Source organism: Aplosporella prunicola (genome assembly GCF_010093885.1).
Source record: "Aplosporella prunicola CBS 121167 unplaced genomic scaffold K452scaffold_1, whole genome shotgun sequence".
Lineage (NCBI taxonomy): Eukaryota > Fungi > Ascomycota > Dothideomycetes > Botryosphaeriales > Aplosporellaceae > Aplosporella > Aplosporella prunicola.
This window is the reverse complement of record NW_022983529.1, coordinates 426,247-448,837: the sequence shown is the minus strand read 5'-3', so window position 1 is coordinate 448,837 and position 22,591 is coordinate 426,247. Positions and strand designations below refer to the sequence as shown.

Here is a 22,591-nt window from a genome sequence, read left to right as displayed (position 1 = left end):
TAGCATGATCAGTATTAAAACTTCACGTGAGCTATGATCGGCGCTGACAGGGACCGTGCATGTGACGTCTGTTCTGGAAACCAGTGCCGCACCGCCTTATCCCCGGCGTAGCGAGGGTGTTGATCTCGCCGAGCACGGCCCCGGAGTAATATGAAAGGATCCGATCGGACGAGTTGAGGCCGATCAAGCAGCAGTCGCGTTGAAGTCGACAAGTGGGCACGTCAGCGGTGAGGGCGCTTAATCGCACTGGCATGAGTGTTTCCCCCGATAGAGTTGTCTCAAATAAAGAGACGGCGGCACAGCGGGGTGCAGGGCTGAAAAGAGAGCATGCACGCCCGCCTCGCCGCACGATTGTGGTAGTGGAGACGGTCCCGGACCAGGTCGGTTTGCCGGGCAAAAATACCTAGATCAAGGGGATCTTGGCTGCCGTCATGGTTGGGCGTTGAAGGGGGTACAGGAGAGGTGGAAGGAAGCAAGCCACATGCATACTTGCATGGCTAGGTATGTGACTACACTTAAAGCTAAAGCTACAGACAAGGTCGAACGAGGCATCTCGCATCTCACATCTCACGCGGGCTTTGCGGGCAAAAAAGCTGAGCAGCGTCTGGCCGTGCGGAAGGATGGCAAACCCCGGCCAGTGCCTGGACCACAGTGCGCGAGCCGTGCTGCGCGCAATTCCCTAGGAGCGTGCCGGCCAAGCTTCCTACATCGGGGGCGCGCGGATCAAGCGAGTGGGTGCGGTCGAAGAGCAGCTGAGTCGGCGTGGACGCGGCAGGAGAGTGGTGGGAGTAGGGAGTAGCAGACAGGCAGACAGGATGTATGAGGATTGGCGGCAGGCAACGCAACAAAAATAGAAGGGAGAGTCGGAGGTGAATGGTGACATTGTCTTTTGGCAGAGAGAAGGCGTCGGCGCTAGTCCGGGGCAGGCGTAGCTCCAGGAACAGCCGGGGGCAAGCGGGGCGTGATTGGTCGGGCTGGAAGGTTCATTTCCTGGAGGGCCTGGGGTCTTGCCCAAAGCGGATGAGGCACCGAGCACCGCGGTTGCCCTGGCCAGCTCTCTTCATCTACTTCTCCCGCTCTTTCCTTTGCGCGCTTCTTCCCTCTTGTCGCCAAGGCCTCGCGACCTCACTCACCCAAGAGACACACCTTCGTTCAAGGCTGTCGTCGTCCTTCTTTTACCGTCGGCAAAGCCCCTAGCCTTCGTCGCTCCTTCCGGCTATACGTTCTCTCCTTCCTCGTGCCACAAACCCTCCGACAAGCATTCCCGTCGCCCGCCCGGCAACCCGTCAATTCTTCTGGCATTCCTCCCAGCCAGCTCTGCCTCCGACAAAACCTCGGTCGCATCCCTGTCACTTGCATATCCCGTCGCGAAACCACAGTCTCACCCACCCACCACTATGCCCGCCTACCACCATCGCGCGCACCATGTGCACCAGCACGTTCCACGCGCGGAGCAGCTAGATGCCCGCGACGCCCTCGCCGAAGCCGAACCCGACGTCAAGACTGTCGTTTCCGTCGTCTACTACACCGCGCCCAAGACTTTTGATGGCCCTGCCGTTTATGTCACCGACTCTCCCGACGACGAGCCCGCCGCTGTAACTGTTGCCCAGGCCACCGCCGTTGCTACCAAGGACTCCGACCATCAAGATGCTACGACCAAGGAGCAGACTCAGCACAAGACTCAGCAAAACACTCAGCAGCAAAACACTCAAGAGTCTGCCAAGGCCACCGGCACTACCCTTGCTACCCAGACCAGGAAGACTTCCAAAGCAGCCGAGACCACCGTCGCTGCCATGACCTCTGAGAAAATCTCGTCTGAATCGGCTACCGATTCGTCGCATATTACGTCTTCCGCCGCCCTTTCGAGCACGGTTCCTCTTGAGCATGCTGCTGCGACCTCGGCCACTAATGCTGCCTTGTCCAGTGCCAGCGCTTCAAGCACCGCAAGTGCTGGTTCCTCTTCATCCAGCGGCATGTCCGGTGGTGCCAAGGCCGGTGTGGCTTTCGGTGTCATCTTTGGTGTCGCTGCAATTGCCTGTCTTCTCCTCGTTCTTCTGAAGCGCAAGAAATTGCAGAACAAGGAGGCGGCGCAACCGATTGATGATGAGAAGACCGAAAAAGCCGCTGCTGCCGCTGATATGGCTAATGGTGCCAATGGCGGTGTGGCTGCCAGGACTCCGAGCATCAGAACTACCCACACTGCTGAGAACGCGCCTCGCCTGAGCCTTCGCCCCATGACCGAGTTCTTGCCTGCTATTGAGACAAACATGAAGCGCAAGAGCGCTACCAGCAAGCTTACGCTGGATACTGGCGCTCTCGGAACTCCCACCATTGGCGGTCTTGTTTCCCCTGCTGGTAGCATGAGCGCTTGGGAGAAGCGTGGCGCTGCCAGCGACCCAGCCAACCCCTTCGGCGACCACGCCATGACTCACGAAAACACCACGTCTCGCGATGCTGTTGAACTTCCCACGCCTACTATTGAGAAGACCGAGGCTGGTCTGCCAGACATCACCGTTTCTACCCCGACGATTGGCGCCCCTGGAACCCCTGACATCCTTCGCCCGGGATCTGTGATTGGTGCTCCCAAGAGCGTTTCCGACAACATTGCCGAGAGCCCGGTTGCTGTCCAAAGCCCCTCTCAGTGGAACCTGGATGACGTTCCTCCTTCTCCCGGCCCAGCTCCTACGACTGCTCTTCCTCCTGTCCACCCTGCTGCCGCTGCCGCTGCTGCTGCGGCCGCCGGTGCTGCGGCCGCCGATGCCGCCATCGCCGCCGCGGCCAGCAAGCCGGCCCCTAACAATGTGCACAGAGTTCAGATGGACTTCGCGCCTTCCATGGATGATGAGTTGGAGGCCAAGGTCGGCCAGCTGATCAGGATGTTGCACGAGTATGACGATGGATGGGTAAGTTCCTCCTTGGAAAGAAAAATACTACATATTCTGATAATGTTTCTAGGCTCTCTGCTCTCTCATGGACCGTTCCAAACAGGGTGTCGTCCCGCGTTCTTGCTTGTCTAAGCAGCCTGTCAAGCCCCGTCCTGGCCCGCCTCCCCAAGGCCGTTCGCCCCAAGGCTCACCTCAGGGCCCGCCTCGCGGACCTCTTCGTCCTGTGGGTCCTGGCATGCAGGGACCGCCTCGCCCTATGTCTCCTGGTAACGGTCCTCGTTCGATGTCTCCTGCCAACGGTCCTCGTCCCATGTCCCCTGCCGGTGGTAGGAACTCGCCTCGCCCCATGTCTCCTGCTGGCCCTCGCAATGGTCCTCGTAATGTTCCTCGCGCCATGTCTCCTATGGGCCCCGGCCCTGCTGGCCGTCAACGCTCTCAGTCCAACGCTTCCTTCGCCGGCCAGGGCCGTCCCATGTCCCCCATGGGCCCCCCAGGCGGCGGTCGCGCGCGCTCTAACAGCAATGCGGCGTTCCAGCGCCCACCTCGCACGATGTCTCCTGGCCCGTCCGCTGCCGCTCGCCGCCGTTCTAACTCCATGAGCGAGATGCAGGGTCCCCGTGTCTCGCCTCCTGGACCCAGCCCCATGAACCCCAACGGTGCTGCCGCAGCCCTTGTTGACGGCCCCCTCCCCCCGCGTAAGCCGCTTCCCGGCCAGGCGCTGTAAGGGAACAACGACCAAATTTTGAATAGCGCGTCGTAAAGGTGAATTGGCGATAACAACGAATGTGGTGGTGGATTGTATGTTTTTTCTGACGAGTGATGGTCTCGGAGTCGACTCGGTTCTCTCTTTTATTTGCTTTTTTCGTTTCACTCCCACGTTGACCGGCCATTGGTTCAATTCAGCCAAGGACACCATGACCATGATCCACGACCGGGATATTCGCTCCTGACGAACGACGACAAAACGACCGGGACAACCAAACCCCCTTTTTTGAGTTTTTAGCTTACTTTCTTCTGTCTATACCGGGGCCCTGGGCCCCAGACGGATTGTATAATGTGTTGTATCGACGATTTCAAGAACTTGCTTAGTCCTTCAAAGTACTCTTTTCCCCCCTTTTATTTAGCTTGCTTTGCTCTGCTTTATTCTGCTCAGCTCAGCTTTTTTGGCTTGGTTTCATTTTCCTCTTTTATTTTTGGAAATACCCTATTTTCCAATTCTCTGCCCGCAAGCCGGCTCACGTCTCGTCTCGTCTCGTCTCTTGACTTTCTTTTTGCTCGAGTCTCTCTGCGCCTCTGGGGAAATGTTGATTAGATTTCACCTTTTTTCTGGTTTTCTTTTCCCATCATTCGCTCCAGCTGGCTGGCTAGATAGCACGCCCGGTGGCGTGGACGCCGGGTGAGACGACGGACGGACGCGACGCGTCGCGCCGTGCTGTGCCGTGCCGAGCTATTACTGCTGCTGTTGTTGTTGCTGCTGCTGAACTGAGAGAGCTTCTTCTTTCTCTTTCTTCAAACTTTACATACCTCACACATCCCGAGTCGCGCCGTGGCCATCTTTGCTCGTGGCGCCGTGCGCTCTGATTGTTTTCCTGTAGCTAGCTAGATAGCGAATCTGAGATTCTGTCGCTTTGCTGTGTAGTGTGTGTTGATGAGATTGGATTGGATTAAATTGGACTCGAGGGGTGCGTGCGCGATGCTGTGTTAAGGTATTTTTTGCCGTGGCCTGTCGTACGGGGAAGGTGAGTCGTCTTGTGTTTTCAGACACTGGGCTATTGGGTAGATATCTTGCTAGGTCCTATCTTATCTCTCGCCGTTAACCGGAGACGATAGGGAGGCAGATAGGCGAGGAGACACTAGGTAGATAGGTTAGTAAGTAGATAGGGTAGTATTAATAGACGAGCTGATGGATGTTTAGGTAGATAGATAGATAGGTTAATAAATATATATAGACAGATAAGCTGATTAAATATAGATTAGTTAAATCATCCATCTGCTTTGGGCTACGTCTATACAGTATATATATATATGTATAACAAAATTTATACCTACCTCACCTCACCTCACCAGCAAGTTCTTATACGTACTTGGCCAGTTCTGCTCAAATGTTTAGTTCAGTCGAGTTCCTGCTTACTCATGACGTCCAACCGATCAGACAACGGTCAACGGCACGGAGACGTAGAGACGCAAGCAGGTATTACTCCTACGCACAATGTGCCTGTCTGTCTGCCTGTCTGTCTGCCTGTCTGTCTGCCTGCCTGTCTGTCTGCCTGTCTGCCTGCCTGTCTGTCTGCCTGCCTGCCTGTCTGCTTTGCACTAGATCTGCTAGTAGATAGCAGCTAGTAGATAGCAGCTAGTAGATAGCAGCTAGTAGATAGCAGCTAGCAGTCCTACAGTAAGTATAGTTGGCAAGGGCCTCTGAAGGCGTCAAGTTGTGAGGGAGGAGGTGCATAAGTGTGAGTGAAAATGAAGGGTGGTGGGATGGGAGAGGAAACCTCAGGACGGCAGGTAAGCCGTTTCGTTCCCTCGACAGCCACGCAAGCAGACACGCTTGCCCGCAGGCGTATCCCTCTTCCAGGAAACAGCTGCGGCAGTGGTAGCGGTGGCTTGCCAACCCAAGTGGAAGGAAGGAAGCAAGCAAGCAAGAAAGCACTGCACACAAGCAAACCTACCTCGTCACTACTCTGCCTCTCCACCTCACACTTATCTGTCTATCTACCCATGCGCAGCAATCTTGTCTCTCCACTCACTCACCATATAGCACCCGCCCACCTGACACCAGACGATCAATCCAGCACCAGAGGTATGGACGGAGAGACAGGGAAGCGTCTCCCAGCCCCTCGGCCCATCGCCATATACTCTGACGACACCGCTGTCCCTCCCAAGTGTCCCACCCCAGCACAGCCAGACAGACAAACACAGATCAGATCGGCCGTACGTGTGCGTGTGCGTGAGAGCGAGCCGAGGCAACGAGAGAAGGAGTGGACAGGCACCCATGACCGTCGAGCAGACGACAGACAGCGAGGAGCACAACAAGCAATGAAACGGGAACGCAGCGATGCGGCCGCAGGCCAGGCCCGTATGGACAGGGCAGAGAACGTGTACGCGAGTAGGACGAGAGGCGCGGTGTTCCAGGCAGGCGTGCGTGCGTGCGAACGTGCATGGTGAGGCGAGTTGAAGGCGACGGAAGCAGGCCGGCAGAGAGACAGACAGCGGGCCCAGGCAGTGACAGTGGCGACAGCATGACTGATGCCACGCCACACAGTGATCACGAGAAGAGAGAAAGATGGTCCTCGGATCCGGTCCTTCCCAGCTCTGACGTGCTCTCTCCCCGCAGTACTCGGCGAGCCCGGTAAGCGGAGCCAGGTCCGGCCCCTGAGCTCGGGCCGGCGAGCCAGCGAATGAACGCGCTGAGGGCACATGCAGCTCGCCACCGGCCACAGGCTTGTGGCGAGACGTGCTCCTTACACGTTCTGTCTGCTATGATGGCCACGACCTTTGTGGTGGGAGTCGGCGGTGTCAAAGTCGTCTGTGGTCCGTACGAGGGAGGCAGGGAGAGGCCGTGTGGTTGGTTGGTCGGACCCTCTCCCGCGCGGTGTAGCCATCGTCAGCGTGGAGTCTGGAATGACGTGCATGGCTGGGCCACGTTGTGGTTAGATTTGAAGCAGACTTGGCGATGGGTACGTGCATTGGATGACCAGGAAACTTGTGAGTGTTATTATGAAGAAGGTAATTGGTATGACATCGGCAGAAGTGAAAGCGCTGTGCTGGGTCATTTGATCGATGACGGTTCCGTGATATCAAACGCGCCTAGGATGAACGGTAGAGGCTCAAGACAGGTTCGGTATACTACGCAGGCGTCAGAATAGAACGCGTTGGGGATACGGGGAGGGTTGGTGAATGTACCAATATCATGCTGTAGACTTGAAGACTTTAATCCTAGCAGTTGTAATCCAATAACAGTAGTAATCCAACAATGCATGGGGAGGTGAAAGAAATTACTGTGTGGCAAAGAAAGGAAGTGGTAAGGACGTAGGAAAAGCACAGTGTAACAGTCAAGACCTCTGCCGTGTTTGCAAAACCATAAGCCCCTATCGTAGATCACATACGAGAGCTCGTTCGTACCGAAGATGGATATGCCAACAAGACTTGCCTTAACCCTACCACATAACCATAACCGACCGTGTCGAGAACCGAGAAAATATAGTGACGACTGACTGTCCCAGGACAGTAGACTCAGGGCTCAATCCTCACGGACCAGGCCTTGTATCAGTTGTATAACAAAAAGCAAACTGAAGGGTATCCGAATGTTTATATCCAGCAAGGTTTCCCGTAAGACATGGGCCAGAGGTGAGCGCGGGACGAGGGAAAAGTCTTGTTGGGTTGGCCACCTGCAGACCAGCATGCGTCGGTCATGACTTCGTAAAGTTGTATTCCTGTAGTGACCGAGCCGTATGGACCTACTTGCGTGGAGACTTGCCCTTTGTTGTATTCTGTTGCATCATCGACTCGATTGCCTTGAGTGCCTGACAGGTAACACATATGCTCTGGGCCACAGCGCTCACGTGGTCTTTACGATCACGACAGTTGCGCGGGTCTAAATTGTTTGTACTGGCGTCATGGCAGAGTGTGGATATGTAGCCGTTTGGATGGGTGCTACTGCAGCACGCAAAGACGTAATGTGTGATCCAGCACATGCTGATATGGTGTATTTGCCGCGTGGATGTATGTCGGGACGTTGATCTGGAAGGGCTTCGCCACTCTCGATGGAGTTGTGGATCGTAGGAACGGCGACGACGGATGCGCAGGGAGGGCCAGATGGCGTTGGCCGGAGAGGGTGTCAGCTAGGGACGTCTATCTGATGCTGTGAGATCAGCAGACGCGTCTTGCTAGCATCGAATAGCTTCGATGTTGGCCCCGGTGTAGTACTGTGTTGAGTGAAAGTCGAAAGGTTTATTCGGCGGTGGAACGAGCTGAGTTTGTTCGGGGAGTCGGGCTGCTGTTCCTCGGAGGCGGAGGCGGACTGATGACTTTCGGCGGATGCAGGCTGACGGTTAGTGCTGGCTAATAAGGAAGGAACTCCCAAGCGCAGTTACCATTCAAACCAAAGCACACGAAGGCCAGGTCTGAATCTAACCCGCAAAAGGAGCCCCGGAAGACCTCTCAGGGCATCATGCATAACCTGATGCGAGGTGCAGTCATTGGGGCCGGCTTTGAGCGGAGCCATCGCCCCCTTGATCGGTTGGTCGGTTGTGCGCGTTTCTTCTCGGGTGCAGTAAGAGACCCTGGAAGTCTCTGATGCGATCTCTCTCAACGTCGGGGAGGAGTGCTCCGCCTCCGTTAGGCTCGAAGTCTTCGGAATCTGAGCTCGGGCCGGCAGATAGACGTGCAGCTCACTTTTGGGGGTTCTCGGGCGCGTAGGAGTTGGAAGACAGCGCAAATGGTGTGTGAAAAGAATGTAAGTCGAACCAACTACCAATTGATACAAGAGAGCCAGCATATGTGACTGGGGATCCAAAGCGACAAACTCCAGGGTCCTTGATTGGGAGCCACTCCGCAATTCATGGTAACGATTGAGCGGCTGTAATGACAAACTCCCTTCTACCAAGTGAGTGCTGCCGATTGGAAGCTTATTGAACGGCATTCAAAGGCGTGCCAATCAGAAAGGACTTCTGTTATAGGCCGTAGGGAAACAAGGACATGCTGACAAACGATCGGTAACTCTTGCGCCCACAATGGATAATCACCGTTTAATAAACCCCTAAACCCAAAGGGGTAGACTGTGTCAGTGCCTTTACCGCCATTGAGCAAGCCATATGCTCCAGTCTCCGACATTCGAATATAATTCGAATGATCCTCTAAGCTCTTTTTTTCTTTCATAACTGCCAGAAAAATTCGTACGGTGACAAGGGAGACTTAAGAATGGCGACAGCATTGCCACCCGAAAGATTGACCCTCCAAAACGGGAAGGTCGTTGCTCTCAGCAGAGGCCCACAGCAAGAATACTTTCCACAACTGCAATTTATGCTCTGTTTCAAGCTCAGGAATGAAAACCTGAGACTGACAGCAGACTAAGACTGCAAAAGTTTCATGACACCTTGAGAATGTCTTGGGGCTCGGCCTGCATTGCCTTCCGAAACAAAGGGCCTAGTGGCCATTGCACCCATCCAGTTATCGTGGTGATCTCGAAAGCTTGATGTTTTTACCCAGAGTCTTTGCGTTTGGGTAGTTGATGCAGTTCGGTTCGTCTTAGGAGGTTTGGACTGTGAACGGATGCTGCGGGCCAGCTATAGGGCTGAGTGGCGATTGTACGAGCGGCGCGTGTCTCCACAGCAAAATCGATGCCTGGCGAAGGTCGAATCCGCCCTACAATTGTACATGTCAGTCAGAACTCTTCTCCAAAATGCAGAGGGTTTCAGGAAACAACCTACAGTGTCTAGGAAAGGAGTACAGGAGAGAAAATATAAAAAAAGTAGCTCTGCTTTGGCGTTGTCGGAGCCGGAGTCCGGCGCCCCGCCCTCCGACCAACTGCCGTCATCCCTCTAGGTAGGAACGAGTACGATCATCATCACGTGCCTTCCGTCATCTTCTCCAGGCTCCACCACCACCATGTGGTAGTTGTCCAACTTCCCTTCGTCTATCCACACAAATGTCCGCAGACTTCTGGGCCGGCTACCTGAGCGGTGCGGCCGGCATCCTCATTGGCAATCCCCTTGATCTTGTCAAGACCCGCCTTCAAGCTGGCCCAACTGCCGCTTCCTCACCCGCAGCCGCCGCCCCTGGTCAGGGCTGGCGCAATGCGGGGACCTATGTTAGAGGTAATACATCCAAGCCTCAATTTTCCTTGACAGGCTTGCCTTGGCGAAAGCCTATTATGTGCTGCTTTCTCACATACCAGTTTCTCTCACGGCCGACGGCTATGGCGTCCTTGAGCACAAAGTCCAGTCCTCGCTATTCCTGAAGTCATTGCCATTTCCCCATGGAGGACAATATCATCTCTGGGTTCTACTCCGGTTTATCCTCCGAGTGCTCTTTTAGTCGCTTGGTGAACGACTTTCTTTTGTTCAGGAACGCCTTCCTTCGGGCGTACGGAAGGCGGCATCTTCATGACATGGATCACCATGTACATATATATTGAGAGCGAACAAGGGAAAAGCGTTCTTAAAGCGAACGGCATATCCGTGTGCCACGTTCCACAACATCGGCCGTGAGAGAAGACTTGTGTGTTGACGGGTGATAAGCCACGCCTCCCCAGCCACGCTCAGCTCGACGAGCGCACGCAACCTCACAACACCACACACCACTGGGAGCAACCCCCAGCCCCCACAAAAGCGCAATCGATCTCAATCATCCCAGCCCACAAACTAACCTCAACCCTCCCGTCGCAGGCATCCCGGCGCCCGTCCTCGGTTACGGCGCCCTCAACGCCATCCTCTTCGTGACGTACAACCGCACGCTCAAGCTGCTCCACGAGCCAGACCCAAGCTCTCCCAGCACTCCTCTCGGCAAAGTCTTCGTCGCTGGCGCCGTCGGCGGCTTCGCTTCGTTCGTCGTCTCAGCCCCTACCGAGCTCGTCAAGTGCCGCGCCCAGGTCTACGCCCACGCTCCCTCGTCATGGACCGTTGCCCGCGATACCTGGCGCGCCGAGGGCCTGCCAGGGTTCTATCATGGTGGCGTTGTCACTGGTATTAGGGATGCTGTGGGCTATGCGTTTTAGTGAGTTGGTTTGCTTGATCCTCTCTTTCGTCCCCTCTCTTTTCCTTGTCTAATTTACCCTCGTCTCTGCCCTTAGCTTCTGGAGCTACGAGCTCACCAAGCGCGCCATAACCTCCCCCGACGATACGGAGCACCAGGCCGCTCTGAAAGTGTTGTTATGCGGTGGCCTTGCCGGCATCGCGACTTGGGCCTCTGTCTTCCCCCTCGGTAAGTGAGACTCCGCTATATTGCGCGTGGAGTACACTAACTGATTGCGATGCGCAGACGTGATCAAAACAAGAGTCCAAACCCAGGAATATCAGGCGGGTGCCGTTAGCGCTGCCGTCGGAGAGCAACAGGCCTTGCTGCGGGCTTCTGTCGGCGGAGGTGCAATTTCCTTGGACGGCACGCACAGGCAGATGGGTGCTTGGGACATCACCCGTCGTGCTTACCGTACTGAGGGCTTGTCCGTGTTCTTTAGAGGTCTTGGAATATGCAGTGTGCGGGCATTTATTGTCAATGCTGTGCAATGGGCCGTATATGAATGGATGATGGGGTTGATGCAGAGAAGCTAAACCTAGCAGAAGGTTATAAGGTTAAATAAAACGGAAGATTCACAAGAACATGTCCAGAGCAAGCGAGTAAGGAAGTTAAGTCATGTAGATAGCTGTGTATTAGCTATGAAAGGCTGTCCGCATTCTGATCTGTACTACATGAAAAAACTTTTTTGTGTAACCGCCGAACCGTGTCGAATGGCATGCCACCTTGCCCGAAATGTGGCCAAGGTTCTTTAGCCAGTTTTAGACTCAAATTGAAGACACGAAAGCAGAAGAGGAAGAGTCTCGCTGCCGTCCCATCAACGTAGCTTTTTTTTTTTTTTTTGAAAGCAAATTGTGTTGAATCGTGCCACCCAATCCTCTTACATGATCTGGTCCTGGGTGAGGCCGACAGGAGCCTCCGTCTCCATGGCATCCGGAGCAGGTCCAAGGTTGGTGTACTTCACGAAGGACAGACCGAGGGGACGACCACCATATTGGTATCCAGTGAACTTGGCTATAGAAATGATCAGCGAGATGATCCGACAATATTTGGTGACAATAGGAACTTACAGATGGCGGTCTCAGCGTTCTCGGGGCTGTCGAATTCGACCACACCGGTGCCACGGGAGCGACCGTTGGGTTCGTACTGAATTTCGGCGCGTTCGACCTTGCCAATGGTGGTGAAGAGTTCAACGAGGTCCTCGTTGCTCGTGGACCACGGCAGCTGGATAGAGTCAGTGACAGAACTTTTTAAAAGAAAAAAAGCACATCTGGCTAGACTTACGTTGCGGACGTAGATGATAGAGCTACGCTCACCACCGGAGGTAGCGAAGTCGGTGAAGGGGTTGGGAGGCGCGGGAGGCAATCCACCGGCTTCGTAACCCATGGGAGCACCGCCAAATCCACCACCAAAGCCGCCACGGCCGCCATAGCCAAAGCCGCCACGGCCAGCGAAGCCTCCTCCTCCACGGGCACCGAAGCCTCCACGACCAAACCCACCGCCAAATCCACCACGGCCGAAGCCAGCAGGTCCAGCAAAGCGGTCCTCCTTCACTTCAAGGGTACGGCCCTGCCAGTCATAGCCATTGAACTGCTGAATGGCGTTGCGAGCGTCCTCAGGGGCCTCGAAAGCGACAATGCCCGAACCCTTCATGCGACCATCAGGAGTGGTGTGGACATCAGCGCGGACGACGGCGCCGTTGTGAGCTGGTCAAGCGATGAGCATTGAGAAACACAAATTTATGAGAGCATTTGTAATTAGTGACTTACCAGCCTGGCGGAACAGGTCCTTGAGGTCTTGCCATCCAACGTTGTAAGGGAGCTAAAGACCACCGAGTCAACAAGCCGGTTCCTTCAAGATTAGCAAAAAAACACCAAGGGGAGGACACAAACGTTGGAGACGTAGAGCTGGCGTCCACCGCCACCACCACCACCACCGGCGGCGACACCGCCGAAGCCGCCGTCATAGCCACCGAAACCACCACGCATGGTCCCGCCATAGCCACCACGGCCAACCGAAGGAGGAGCAGTGAAGCGAGGCTCGGCCTCACGATCCTGATTCACGTATTTCAGCATGTTACTCTAATACTTTCTGCTTGAGTGAGTGGATGACGGAACTTACCTCGCGAACGTAGACGAGGCGACCCATGAGGTTTTGGTTCGAAAGGGTGTTGACCGCGTTTTGGGCTTGTTCCCTTGTAGCGTATTCCACAATGCTGCAGAAAGTTAGTTTCAATGTTGGCTGTAAAAAAGGTGAGATGGCGCAACTTACCCGCATCCCTACATCGTTTACGGACAACCAGTCCCACCCGTCAATCCAACGTCCAAAAAATACCAGAAGAAACCAGAAAGACCAGCCACAGTCAGCCCACCTTCGACATTCCATTCGGAAGAAGCAATACATCGGCGAACAGGACCTCTCCGGCTACGGACGGACAAAGTTAGCAGAATGCGCCCGCAAGGTGCATGCGAGTCTCGAGCTTACCCTGTCTCATGAAGTCCTTGAGATGATGCCACTTGACATCGTACGACAAGTTGCCGACATAGACACGACGGTCCTGCTGAGAGGACTCACGCAGCGAAGCCATCATTTGTTCCTTTGCGACAGCACGTTCCTCAACGTTCCTCGCTGGCGGCGCACCACGAGCCGCACCGTAAGCACTGGAATATCCTGAAGCAGCACCAGCAGCACCACTCATAGGCGAACGCGAACGGCGATCACCGCGGCGGAAGTCGTCACGACTGCGCGAGCGACTGCGAGGAGAGTATGATCGACGACTGCGACGCGGGCTTCGAGATCGGCGACGCGGCGACCGGGACCTTTCGCGCTGGTTGTTGTAAGGGTCGTCAGCAGGTGAAGCGTCCATGGCTGCGGCGAGCAGAGCGGGACTTTATGGCGTGCTCGGCAACGTGTTCGGGTGACGGGTTGTGCGGGTGAATGAGGGAAGGTGATGAAAGTGGTGGTGGGTGCAATGAGGTGGAGGACGCGAAGGTCGCGAAAGTGAAGGTGGTTCAGGCGCAGCGCAACGGTCGGCTAGGGGCAAGTTCCGCGGCTCTGCCGTGCGCGCGGCCGTGGGTGATGAGAGAAGGAAAGGCCACCTCAATCAACCACCGCCTCGTCGCGCGCCGGGCGCACTGCAAGACAGCGATCGCGGTCGCGGTGCATGCAGGTCGCGGTGATGGGATGGGGGTGGGGAATGGAGTGGTGGGAAGGCGCCAAGGAAACGGAGAGCGAGAGGATGAGGGGGGGGGAGCTTGCTTACCGTGTCTGGGCGGTATGAGTTGGACGTGTCTGTTGCAGCGACGGTGAGTGTCTAGGTGGTCAAGATGACGGAGCCGTCTGCTCACGATGCGATGGGGAATTGACAGCAGGCGGGTGCTGGCGGAAGGAGGGGGGTCTAAAGGCGCAGCGCAGGCAGGCTAGGCTTGGATGAGACTTACCCATTATAGCGGATTGATGGATAAGAGCAACGAGAAACTGCAGCCAAGTGCGACAGGGATATCAGAGAGAAGCAGCGGCCAGTCGGATCCGACAACTCGAACGTCAAGTGCGAGCGGGTCTCGAGAATGCACCCAAGCACCGCGCGTTTGCCTAGTTTTTTGCCTTGCAGTCGCCAATGAAGCCACTCGTGCAGCAGCTCCTCACGCACTCAACCGAGTCCCAGCGAGGTGGATGTGTAACAGGATGGCCAGCGGCACCTTGAGGGTAGTTGTCAGAGGTGCGGAGAAGGACGCGCTCAGGCCGCGATCCATCGCTGCGCCGCCATGCGGGGGCCATCACGGTGCTCGCGGCAAACGGCCGCCTGCATTTAATCAGCCATCTCAGCCGCTGCTCACGTTCCCCTCACACAACACTGGACTCGTAATCCCCCCAAACTGCATTGCGCCCGCTTTGGCTGCCTCGGCTGGCAACATAGCCGCGGCCCCGCACATGGTTACGGAGTACGAGTAGACGAACCTACTTTAAGGGCCGCCGGCCCTGCCCGCCAGCTCGACAATCCCCCATTGCCACGCCATGCCGTCGTCGGGGGCGCGTCAACTTTCTGCCCGCAGAATTTCGTGATATCAACCTGACGTCCCGTACGTCACTCCGCACGGGCGACATGACTCGCCGGTAGCCGACGGGGCAGAGGCCAGAAGCTTGATGGAAGCCATTGATCACTGATGGCCAGCAGCTCCCTGCCCAAAGGCCCAGGCGGCTAGGCCGATGATGGAAGATCCTCGCCATACGCACCATCAAGGCCGTTGTTAGAGCAAACGATCAACGTCCAAGCGTGCCGGGGGAGCACGGGTGCGTGCTCGCGAAAAACTCGGCGCTTGGGGCGGGCGCGCGCATCGCAGACCGGTGTAGCAAACAACGCGCCCATCGTCGAGTTTAGGCGGTGGACAACAAACAACCTACCGATGCAGTCGCGCGAGCCGGAGCGCATGGCCGGATTCATGCTGCTTATGCCTCGCAGAGCGGGCGCGCCCTTCTCGCTTTTGTCTCTCAGCTCGGGCTCGAACACTTGGCGTACGCATCCTTCGGGGATATCTTGGACATACCTTCGTTGTCACGCGTTTCCAACGCCGACTCATACCTCTTTCAGCAATTGGGCCCTGCGAAAATCAGCCCTACTCATTGCACGATAATTGCTCAGGCTCTGGTGGCTGCGTCAACTTGTTATCAGACAATGCAAATCCGAGAGTCGCCCGCCATGGCATAGGACTGGCCCCGAATGTCCCAAGGCCCTCGCAAGATATATAGTAGACCTCCCCCAGCCCTGTGGCTCTTTGAACACCCAGTGAATACATTTTGTTTCTGTTCCTACCCTGACCAGACATTACCATGTCAGGAACTCAAGAACCTCGCGTCCATGACGACGACGCCAGCTCAGACTCCACCCATGTGGAAGCAACCCAAGATCAGGACTTTGCCACCGGCTTTGCTCCCATTACTACCAACCTCACTCGCACCCAGACGCACCGTCTGAGTGGAGACGACCTGGTGAACCTGCCCTCCCGGACACTGTCCCAAAATGCCCGCTTGGAGGAATACACCCAGGAGACCGCCGAAGGCCAAATCCTCAAGGAGGTCAAGTCCCATCAGACCGGAAAGCTTGAGCGTTACGAGCTCGTTACCTGGAAGATCAACGATCCTGAAAACCCCAAGAACTGGTCCAAGGCATACAAGTGGTGGTGCACCATGTGTGTTGCTTTTACCTGTTTCGTCGTGGCCCTGAACAGTGCTGTCATCACTGCCGATATCCAAGGCCCCGCTGATGAGTTCGGTTCATCGAGAGAAGTCGGTCTTCTGGCCATTACCCTTTTCGTCGTTGGCTTCGGTGTGGGTACGTACACTGTCTTTCCCCTGAGCAATCCAAAGTGGTCTTACCTTGCTGACCTTGACACTTCACACAGGTCCGATGGCATTCGCCCCACTGTCCGAGATCATCGGCAGGAAGCCCATCTACGCCTCCACTCTCTTCATCGCAGTCGTCTTCATCATCCCTGAAGCTGTTTCCAAGAACATGGCGACTCTTCTCGTGTGTCGTGCCATTGATGGCATCGCCTTCTCCGCGCCCATGACACTGGTCGGAGGTACATTGGCTGATCTGTGGAAGAATGAGGAGCGTGGTGTGCCCATGGCAGCATTCAGTGCCGCTCCGTTCATTGGTCCAGCTATTGGTCCTCTCATCGGTGGCTTCTTGGCCGACAACCTCGGCTGGAGATGGTTGTATTGGATTCAGCTTATCCTCTCCGGTGCTGCGTGGTTCCTCATCTCGTTTACCGTGCCCGAGACCTACACTCCTAGTCTTTTATCCAAGAGAGCCAAGAAGATGAGGAAGGAGACCAACGACGACAAGTATGTCACTGAAGAGGACTTGGACAAGCGTCCCTTCAGCGAGCGTCTCACTATCTTCTTGCTTCGGCCGTTCCAGCTGCTTTTTTGCGAGGCCATCGTCTTCTTCATCTCGCTTTACATGAGCGTATTGTATGGTCTTTTATATATGTTCTTCGTGGCCTACCCCATCGTCTTCCAGGAGGGCAAGGGCTTCAGCGCATCCACCACCGGTTTGATGTTCATTCCCCTCGCCGTCGGAGTCGTCATGAGTGCCGCCTGTGCGCCATTCGTCAACAGCCACTACCTGAAGATGGTCGAAAAGCATAATGGCAAACCCCCTGCAGAAGTTCGTCTTTACCCAATGATGGCTTCTTGCTGGTTCATTCCGATTGGTCTTTTCGTTTTCGCCTGGACTTCATACCCCTGGCTTATCTGGGTCGGCCCTTGTCTTGCAGGCTGGTCGGTCGGCTTCGGTTTCATCTTCCTGTACAACGCGGCAAACAACTACCTCGTCGACTCTTACCAGCACCAAGCTGCTTCTGCACTTGCTGCGAAGACCTTCATCCGTTCGTTCTGGGGTGCCGGTGTGGTCCTTTTCACCGAGCAGATGTACCACCGTCTTGGTTACGAGTGGGCGAGTACGCTGTTGGCCTTTATCGGTCTTGCGTGTTGCGCAATTCCCTACGTTTTCTTCTTCAAGGGTGCTGCCATCCGCAGGCACTCCAGGTACGCCTTCAGTGGCGATGACGAGGAGAACCAGACGACCATGATTCCCGAGACCAAGCTTGCTACGGACCCCCAGTAAACAGTTCGCTAAGCCTTCGACTCGGAAATTGCCTCACCAAGGATGTCCAAAGGTCCACCAAAAAAGCTGCTGCTACGTGCGGAAGCTCCAACTTCAAGAAAAGGAAAAGAAAAAAGAAAAGAAGAAAGAAAAGAAAAAAAAAAAAAAAAACACATTTGACTTATTTCGCAAGATCTTGTTACCCTCCGATCTGGCATCGATTTAACATGATACCACCTCGCTCGCGGACAGGGATCCGGGGACCGAGACATAGTAATACGGCGACACTAGACTTAGACAGCTAGACGCATTGAAAAAGCGGCGTTGGGGATTGTTTCAAGATATCATAGCGATGGCATTGGCGGCGTTGTCTGTTCAGCAAAAAGATTTGCGAGGTGGGGTCAGATAGCGATCTTTGGCTAGGCATCAACACCAGCGATGCGTAATTTTTACAAAGCTTGAACCATACGTGTTTAGTTACATGCGTGATTTTGATGCAGACATAGGAGGTCCTCCCGCATTGCGCGCATCGACCAGCAGCTGCAGCGGGAGAGAATTACGGGCCACCTGGCTCGGAGCGATATTCCCGCAGCCGCTCCCTCGAGGCTTGTTGTGATGCAGCGAGGCAGCCGGCATGGTGCCCGTAGGGCTGGCAGGACGCACGCGCAACGACCAGATTAGCCGGCTTGTCGCCCTAGACGGCGGGCTTGTGCGGGCAGGACGAGGTGGTCCTGAGCCTGACGTCGCCAGTCCCCTGCGCTATTTGTTGTCGTCGTCGCAGGCGAGTGGCACGAGCAAACCCTGGGGGCGATCTCGGCTGGCTTTCGCCAACGCTGGCACTTCAGCTGGCCCTCAGGCACGCCGAAACTGACGTTTTCTCCCGCCCATGCAATCTGGAAGTGCGCTAGCTGCGCTTTCGCAAACGGTCGCGGACCCAGTCGATGCTCCCCGCTGGCCCGTCTAGACCTAGCTCGTCTTTACCTAATCCTCGCAGTCTCAACTCTTGCTTCCCTCCTCCATTGCCATCTGCCCTCGGCACGCAACCCCACGCTCCCCGACTCACCCCAGCATGCTTTGCGCCGCGCGCCCATAAGCAATGTCGAAATCCGAGCCCATGGACAGTCCCAGCACCTCCGCGCCCGCCGCCCCCGCCTTCCCGGAGCAAGCTTCGCGCTCTGACGTCGACGAGATCTTGCGACGGAAGCGAAAGGCCAGGGAGTACAAGGCCTGCTATCCGTGCCGCCAGCGCAAGGTCAAGTGCGACCAGGCCGTGCCGTGCAAGACGTGCATTGGTACGCTCATCCCTCCCGGGCCGTCGCTGGAATCGCTCTTGCGCCCTCCCTGCCACCCCGACTCCCGCGCTGCACACTCGATGCTGACTTCTGCGTAGCCAGAGAACATCCGGAGCTCTGCACATATCATCCTCCTGCCGAGTCCCACCCGCCGGCGAAGCGCATCAGCCATGGCCCCAGCCATTACGGCCTCGCCGACTCATCAAACGGTCTTAATAGCTCCATCAACTACAACGTCAACGGCACAGTCACAATCGGGCGCGAGGATTGGGAGAGACTATGCTCCAAGCTGAATGCCGTCGAGCGGTCATTGCTGGACTTGAAAGGCACCATTCGACACGCTTCCGAAGGACCCGTCGGGCCGTCAAACGGTCATACCGAGACCGCCGCGAGCACTCCCTCTAGACAGCTCTCTGCGGACCCGAGCACCCGCCACGTCAGTAGTCAGGGGATCCACACGACGAACAGTATTACGGGTCAAACGGTCCATCTTGGTGGAAATTCCGTGCCTGCTCTGGTGATGAGTTTGGGAAAGGGTGAAGCTGGGAGCAGCGGCGGCGTGCAAGAATTGCTGGGCAAAAATGTCCTGCCAATATTTGGCTTGGACAACGAAAGCGCCACATATCCGTTTGTGGACCTTTGGGGTCTGCCGCACGGATCCATGTCTCGGGTGTACGAACTCTGCAATGCTTTGCCGAATGACTCGGACTGCTGGAACTTGCTCAAGTATCACAAAGAAACGGCGCATGTCGTTTACCCCGCCGTTGCCGACATCGAAAAGCTCGAATCGGAACTCTTGCGCTTCCTCATCACGCGCGGAGGTTCCCGGACCAACGAGGAAGATGGCAGCGTCACCGGAGTCACCGGAGTCACCGAACAGTCAATCTTCGGCAAGGATCTCCATTGGGTCGGACTACTATTCGCGGTGCTTGCTTCTGGGTGCCAATGCTCTGCCTTGCCGCGCAAGGAACGGGAGCTGACATCGCAGGTTTACGTGTGCTGCAGCTTCGAGTGTCTGCGTTCCACCAATTTCCTGTCGCATTCGAGCCTGGAGTCCATCCAATCGTTGCTGATCCTCGGAAACGTCATGTCGAACAATATGAATGCTGGAGTGTCGTGGTCCTTGCTCGGCCTGACTATTCGTCTGGCTCAGAGTTTAGGGCTGCACCGTGCCTGCCCAACCAGCTCCACCGAGGAAACTAAGCTCACGCGAAAGAAAGTGTGGTGGGCGGTTCTGTGGCAAGACAGCTTGCTCTCAATTACCTACGACAGGGCTTCATCAACGAGTACCACCGAGCTTGTTCCCATCAACCCAGAATCAAGCCCGGGAAACCGCCCGTACATTGAGTGCATGTACCGGCTTTGTAAAGTCGGTCTCGACATTGTCAGCGAACGCGCATCGAACCAAGACCCCGATCTGCGGCGGATAGCGGAACGGCGCCAAGAAATCCAGGACATCATGTTTGACGCAGCCGACTTCCTTCGCGATTCGCGCAAATGCCGATCGATGCGGGACCAACTCCAGCACTGGGCGCTGTATCTTCACATGTCGTACATCATGTCGGAGCTCTGTCGACCCGCGATCAGCCCGACCATGGAGAACAACGAACTGACTCGCAGTATGCGGAAAGCCTGCGTAGACAGTCTTGCCAATACCGTCGAGGCATTCCTTGGCCTGCAGAACATGACAGTTTTCGCCTCGCGGTCCTGGGCCGCGGTGCACCGTTCCCTCAGCTGCGCGCTTCTCCTCGGCATTCTAAAGGAACCGGAGCGCAACGAGCGCGCTCGCATGTTGCTCGAGAAACTCATCACCGTTCTTACGGATATTACTCGGCAAGTTGATCCTGCCGAGCTGTCACAGCCGATCACTCGCTCGATGATCGCTCTAAGGAAGCTCTTGAACCTTCAAGAGTCCAAATCCACATCGCTGGGGCTGCAACAGGCCATGCCGTCGACGGCAACGAGCACTCCTACAATGGTTGGCTACACCCTCGAAGACATCAACGGTGCGCTAATGGGAGACGACGGCTCATTTCCTTTAAACCACAACAGTCCATTGGTGGCGGATCTGGATTCCGAAGCCAGCCCATATGCGCTCATGGACTCGATCATTTGGGGCGTCAAGAGAACACCGCCTGGTTGAGTAAAGGGAAATGATGGGTTGACGATCGTTTCAGGGCATTGAAGGAACAGCGTCCAGCGTAGGTGTCCATGTGCAAAAAGAACGCTCGGGGTATTCAAACGTATCTTTCGACACGTCTACACCAGCGGTACGCTTTAATGTACACAGAACTACACGCCGAGGGCACTTCCCATGAAGAAACTACGAACTTCGCAAAAGAGGAGGAGGAAACGACGAGTCGCCGAAAGGCACTACAAAGCATTCAATCTGGTAGAGACGGCTTGCTAAGCCGAAGACAACGGAAAAGATTGGGCGACGCCGTTGACATAACATTACACATCATCGTCGTCGTCGCCACAACAACAACATCATCATCATCATCATCATCATTTGCAACAACCGAACCAATGCATAGAGCAAAACAAAGGGAGAATGGCGACGGAACAAAGGAGCAAGGAAAGGGGGAGGGGGAATACGGGGGGCTTCTGGAGTAATGGCTTGGGGGGCGGCAGCGGCGCTAGAGGAACGGATAATGGCTTCCATAGGTATCTACCGTTTGTAGAGAGAGTCCCGGACGCTGCTGCGCATCCGGCTCGTTTTGTTTATCGCAAGAAAAGAAGAAACCCATCTTTCCATCCATCCATCTAGCGCTTTTGAGGTGGACGACGACTCCTTCCCTTCCGTCTTCTTCTTCTCCTCCTCCGGCGCGCTCGGGCCCGCGTCTCGCGCGGCGACGCGCGTTCGGGCGGCTGCGTCTGCTATTCTTGGAGCAGGAAGAGTGCATGAGGAATCGGATGAGACGACCCAGGTAGGTCGCCGTCGTATTCTGAACACGTAGGTACGTCCGCCCGCCTGTTGCTCTCAAGCCGTCTCCTCTCCCTCGCGTCCTCCCTCTCTCTCCCTCTCTCCCTCTCCTCTCTGCCTCACTCCTCCTGCTTCCATTCACCTATCTACTCACCCTACCCTACCCCTTACGCAGCACGCACGCACGCCGGCCCATCGTCCTTGAGCGGCGCAGCGGCAGCGGCAGCGCACGCGCGCACGCTCCCCGCACGCGCCCATCCAAACACGGTAAGCCAAGGCATGGGAGCATCGGGCGCTAAGCCGGTCGTGGGCGCGACGGCGGCGCCGATCCCGATGGGGCAGGCGCACGGACGCTGTAGTGTGTGATGGTCCATGTAAGTCGTGTGGAGGCTGCGGGGGTGGGGTTGGGGTTGGGATTGGGGTGATTGGTAATGTGGTGATCGGTTTGGGGGGGTTGGTTGGGCTGGGTTGGTTAGACTGGTTGGTTGTGCTGGGTTGGGGAGGCGGGTGTTGCGGCTGTTGCGGGTGCTGCGGATGGGAGAGACTGCGGTTTTGGTTTTGGTTTTTATGGTCGTTTTTTGCTTCTGCGAGTGGTGGTGGCTGTTAGTAGGGTTTTTGATGCTTTGATGAGGCGTTTTGCGGGTTGTGATATGGTTGTATGAGAGCTGGTTCATGTGCTTTGCTTTTATCGCTAATATGGCTTTAGCAGTCTGTTGTGCTTTTTATGTCGTGGAGTATTTGGATTAGATGGTCTTTGCTATCAGAGTAGATCTCGAAATAAGCTAGGTGTTTAACTATGCTTCTAAAATAGGGTGCTATACTCTAAACAGTATAATGCGATTGAGCTTCTTACTACCACGCTTCATTTTCTCGTAAGAGCTGGAATTAGAAACATCATGACTCTGAATTATATTCCATTGAAATATTGCGGCACTGTTAGATTGCTAGAAAGAACGTTTTCTCAATGCTTTATTTCGTTCGTCGCGTGTCGAGCAAGATGACAAATACCATCAGCGTTATGATAGGCAGCTTATGGAAAATCACAGTAACTAAGTTATAACAAAAAACTTGAAATAGAGCTCTCCCTTCGACTATAATGATTGACTATTAGCCAGATAGTATAAGTTGAAGACTTACGGGATGAAAATCG

The 22,591-nt window shown here is 55.5% G+C and overlaps 7 protein-coding genes across 7 annotated transcripts; 6 read left to right on the top strand and 1 right to left on the bottom strand.

The window, feature by feature from the left end:
• Positions 1–1,397: 1,397 nt before the first annotated feature.
• K452DRAFT_293615 (uncharacterized protein) lies at positions 1,398–3,609 on the top strand (the record flags this gene model as incomplete). Its single annotated transcript, XM_033541598.1, has 2 exons — positions 1,398–2,903; positions 2,956–3,609. The coding sequence occupies 2 exons, from the start codon at positions 1,398–1,400 to the stop codon at positions 3,607–3,609; spliced, it is 2,160 nt and encodes a 719-aa protein (XP_033402855.1).
• A 1,684-nt stretch (positions 3,610–5,293) lies between these two features.
• K452DRAFT_354603 (uncharacterized protein) lies at positions 5,294–6,050 on the top strand (the record flags this gene model as incomplete). The annotated part of the gene is made up of 1 exon (XM_033545898.1): positions 5,294–6,050. Exon 1 carries the CDS (start codon positions 5,349–5,351, stop codon positions 6,048–6,050), a length of 702 nt encoding a protein of 233 aa, XP_033402854.1. The 5' UTR covers positions 5,294–5,348.
• A 3,471-nt stretch (positions 6,051–9,521) lies between these two features.
• On the top strand, positions 9,522–11,152 carry K452DRAFT_261378 (uncharacterized protein; the record flags this gene model as incomplete). The annotated part of the gene is made up of 4 exons (XM_033538576.1): positions 9,522–9,700; positions 10,271–10,598; positions 10,675–10,805; positions 10,863–11,152. The coding sequence occupies exons 1-4, from the start codon at positions 9,532–9,534 to the stop codon at positions 11,150–11,152; spliced, it is 918 nt and encodes a 305-aa protein (XP_033402853.1). The 5' UTR covers positions 9,522–9,531.
• Positions 11,153–11,212: 60 nt separating this feature from the next.
• K452DRAFT_354601 (uncharacterized protein) lies at positions 11,213–13,823 on the bottom strand. The gene is made up of 9 exons (XM_033545897.1): positions 13,101–13,823; positions 12,988–13,040; positions 12,888–12,895; positions 12,738–12,831; positions 12,509–12,670; positions 12,386–12,437; positions 11,901–12,322; positions 11,687–11,840; positions 11,213–11,630 (listed from the first exon to the last, which is right to left on the bottom strand). Exons 1-9 carry the CDS (start codon positions 13,480–13,482, stop codon positions 11,497–11,499), a joined length of 1,461 nt encoding a protein of 486 aa, XP_033402852.1. The 5' UTR covers positions 13,483–13,823; the 3' UTR covers positions 11,213–11,496.
• A 1,079-nt stretch (positions 13,824–14,902) lies between these two features.
• K452DRAFT_2439 (uncharacterized protein) lies at positions 14,903–15,345 on the top strand. The gene has a single exon (XM_033537928.1). It carries the CDS (start codon positions 15,020–15,022, stop codon positions 15,245–15,247), a length of 228 nt encoding a protein of 75 aa, XP_033402851.1. The 5' UTR covers positions 14,903–15,019; the 3' UTR covers positions 15,248–15,345.
• A 98-nt stretch (positions 15,346–15,443) lies between these two features.
• K452DRAFT_217873 (uncharacterized protein) lies at positions 15,444–17,244 on the top strand (the record flags this gene model as incomplete). Its single annotated transcript, XM_033536321.1, has 2 exons — positions 15,444–15,945; positions 16,016–17,244. The coding sequence occupies 2 exons, from the start codon at positions 15,444–15,446 to the stop codon at positions 17,242–17,244; spliced, it is 1,731 nt and encodes a 576-aa protein (XP_033402850.1).
• Positions 17,245–18,337: 1,093 nt separating this feature from the next.
• On the top strand, positions 18,338–20,658 carry K452DRAFT_217301 (uncharacterized protein; the record flags this gene model as incomplete). Its single annotated transcript, XM_033536279.1, has 2 exons — positions 18,338–18,515; positions 18,614–20,658. 2 exons carry the CDS (start codon positions 18,338–18,340, stop codon positions 20,656–20,658), a joined length of 2,223 nt encoding a protein of 740 aa, XP_033402849.1.
• Positions 20,659–22,591: the final 1,933 nt, after the last annotated feature.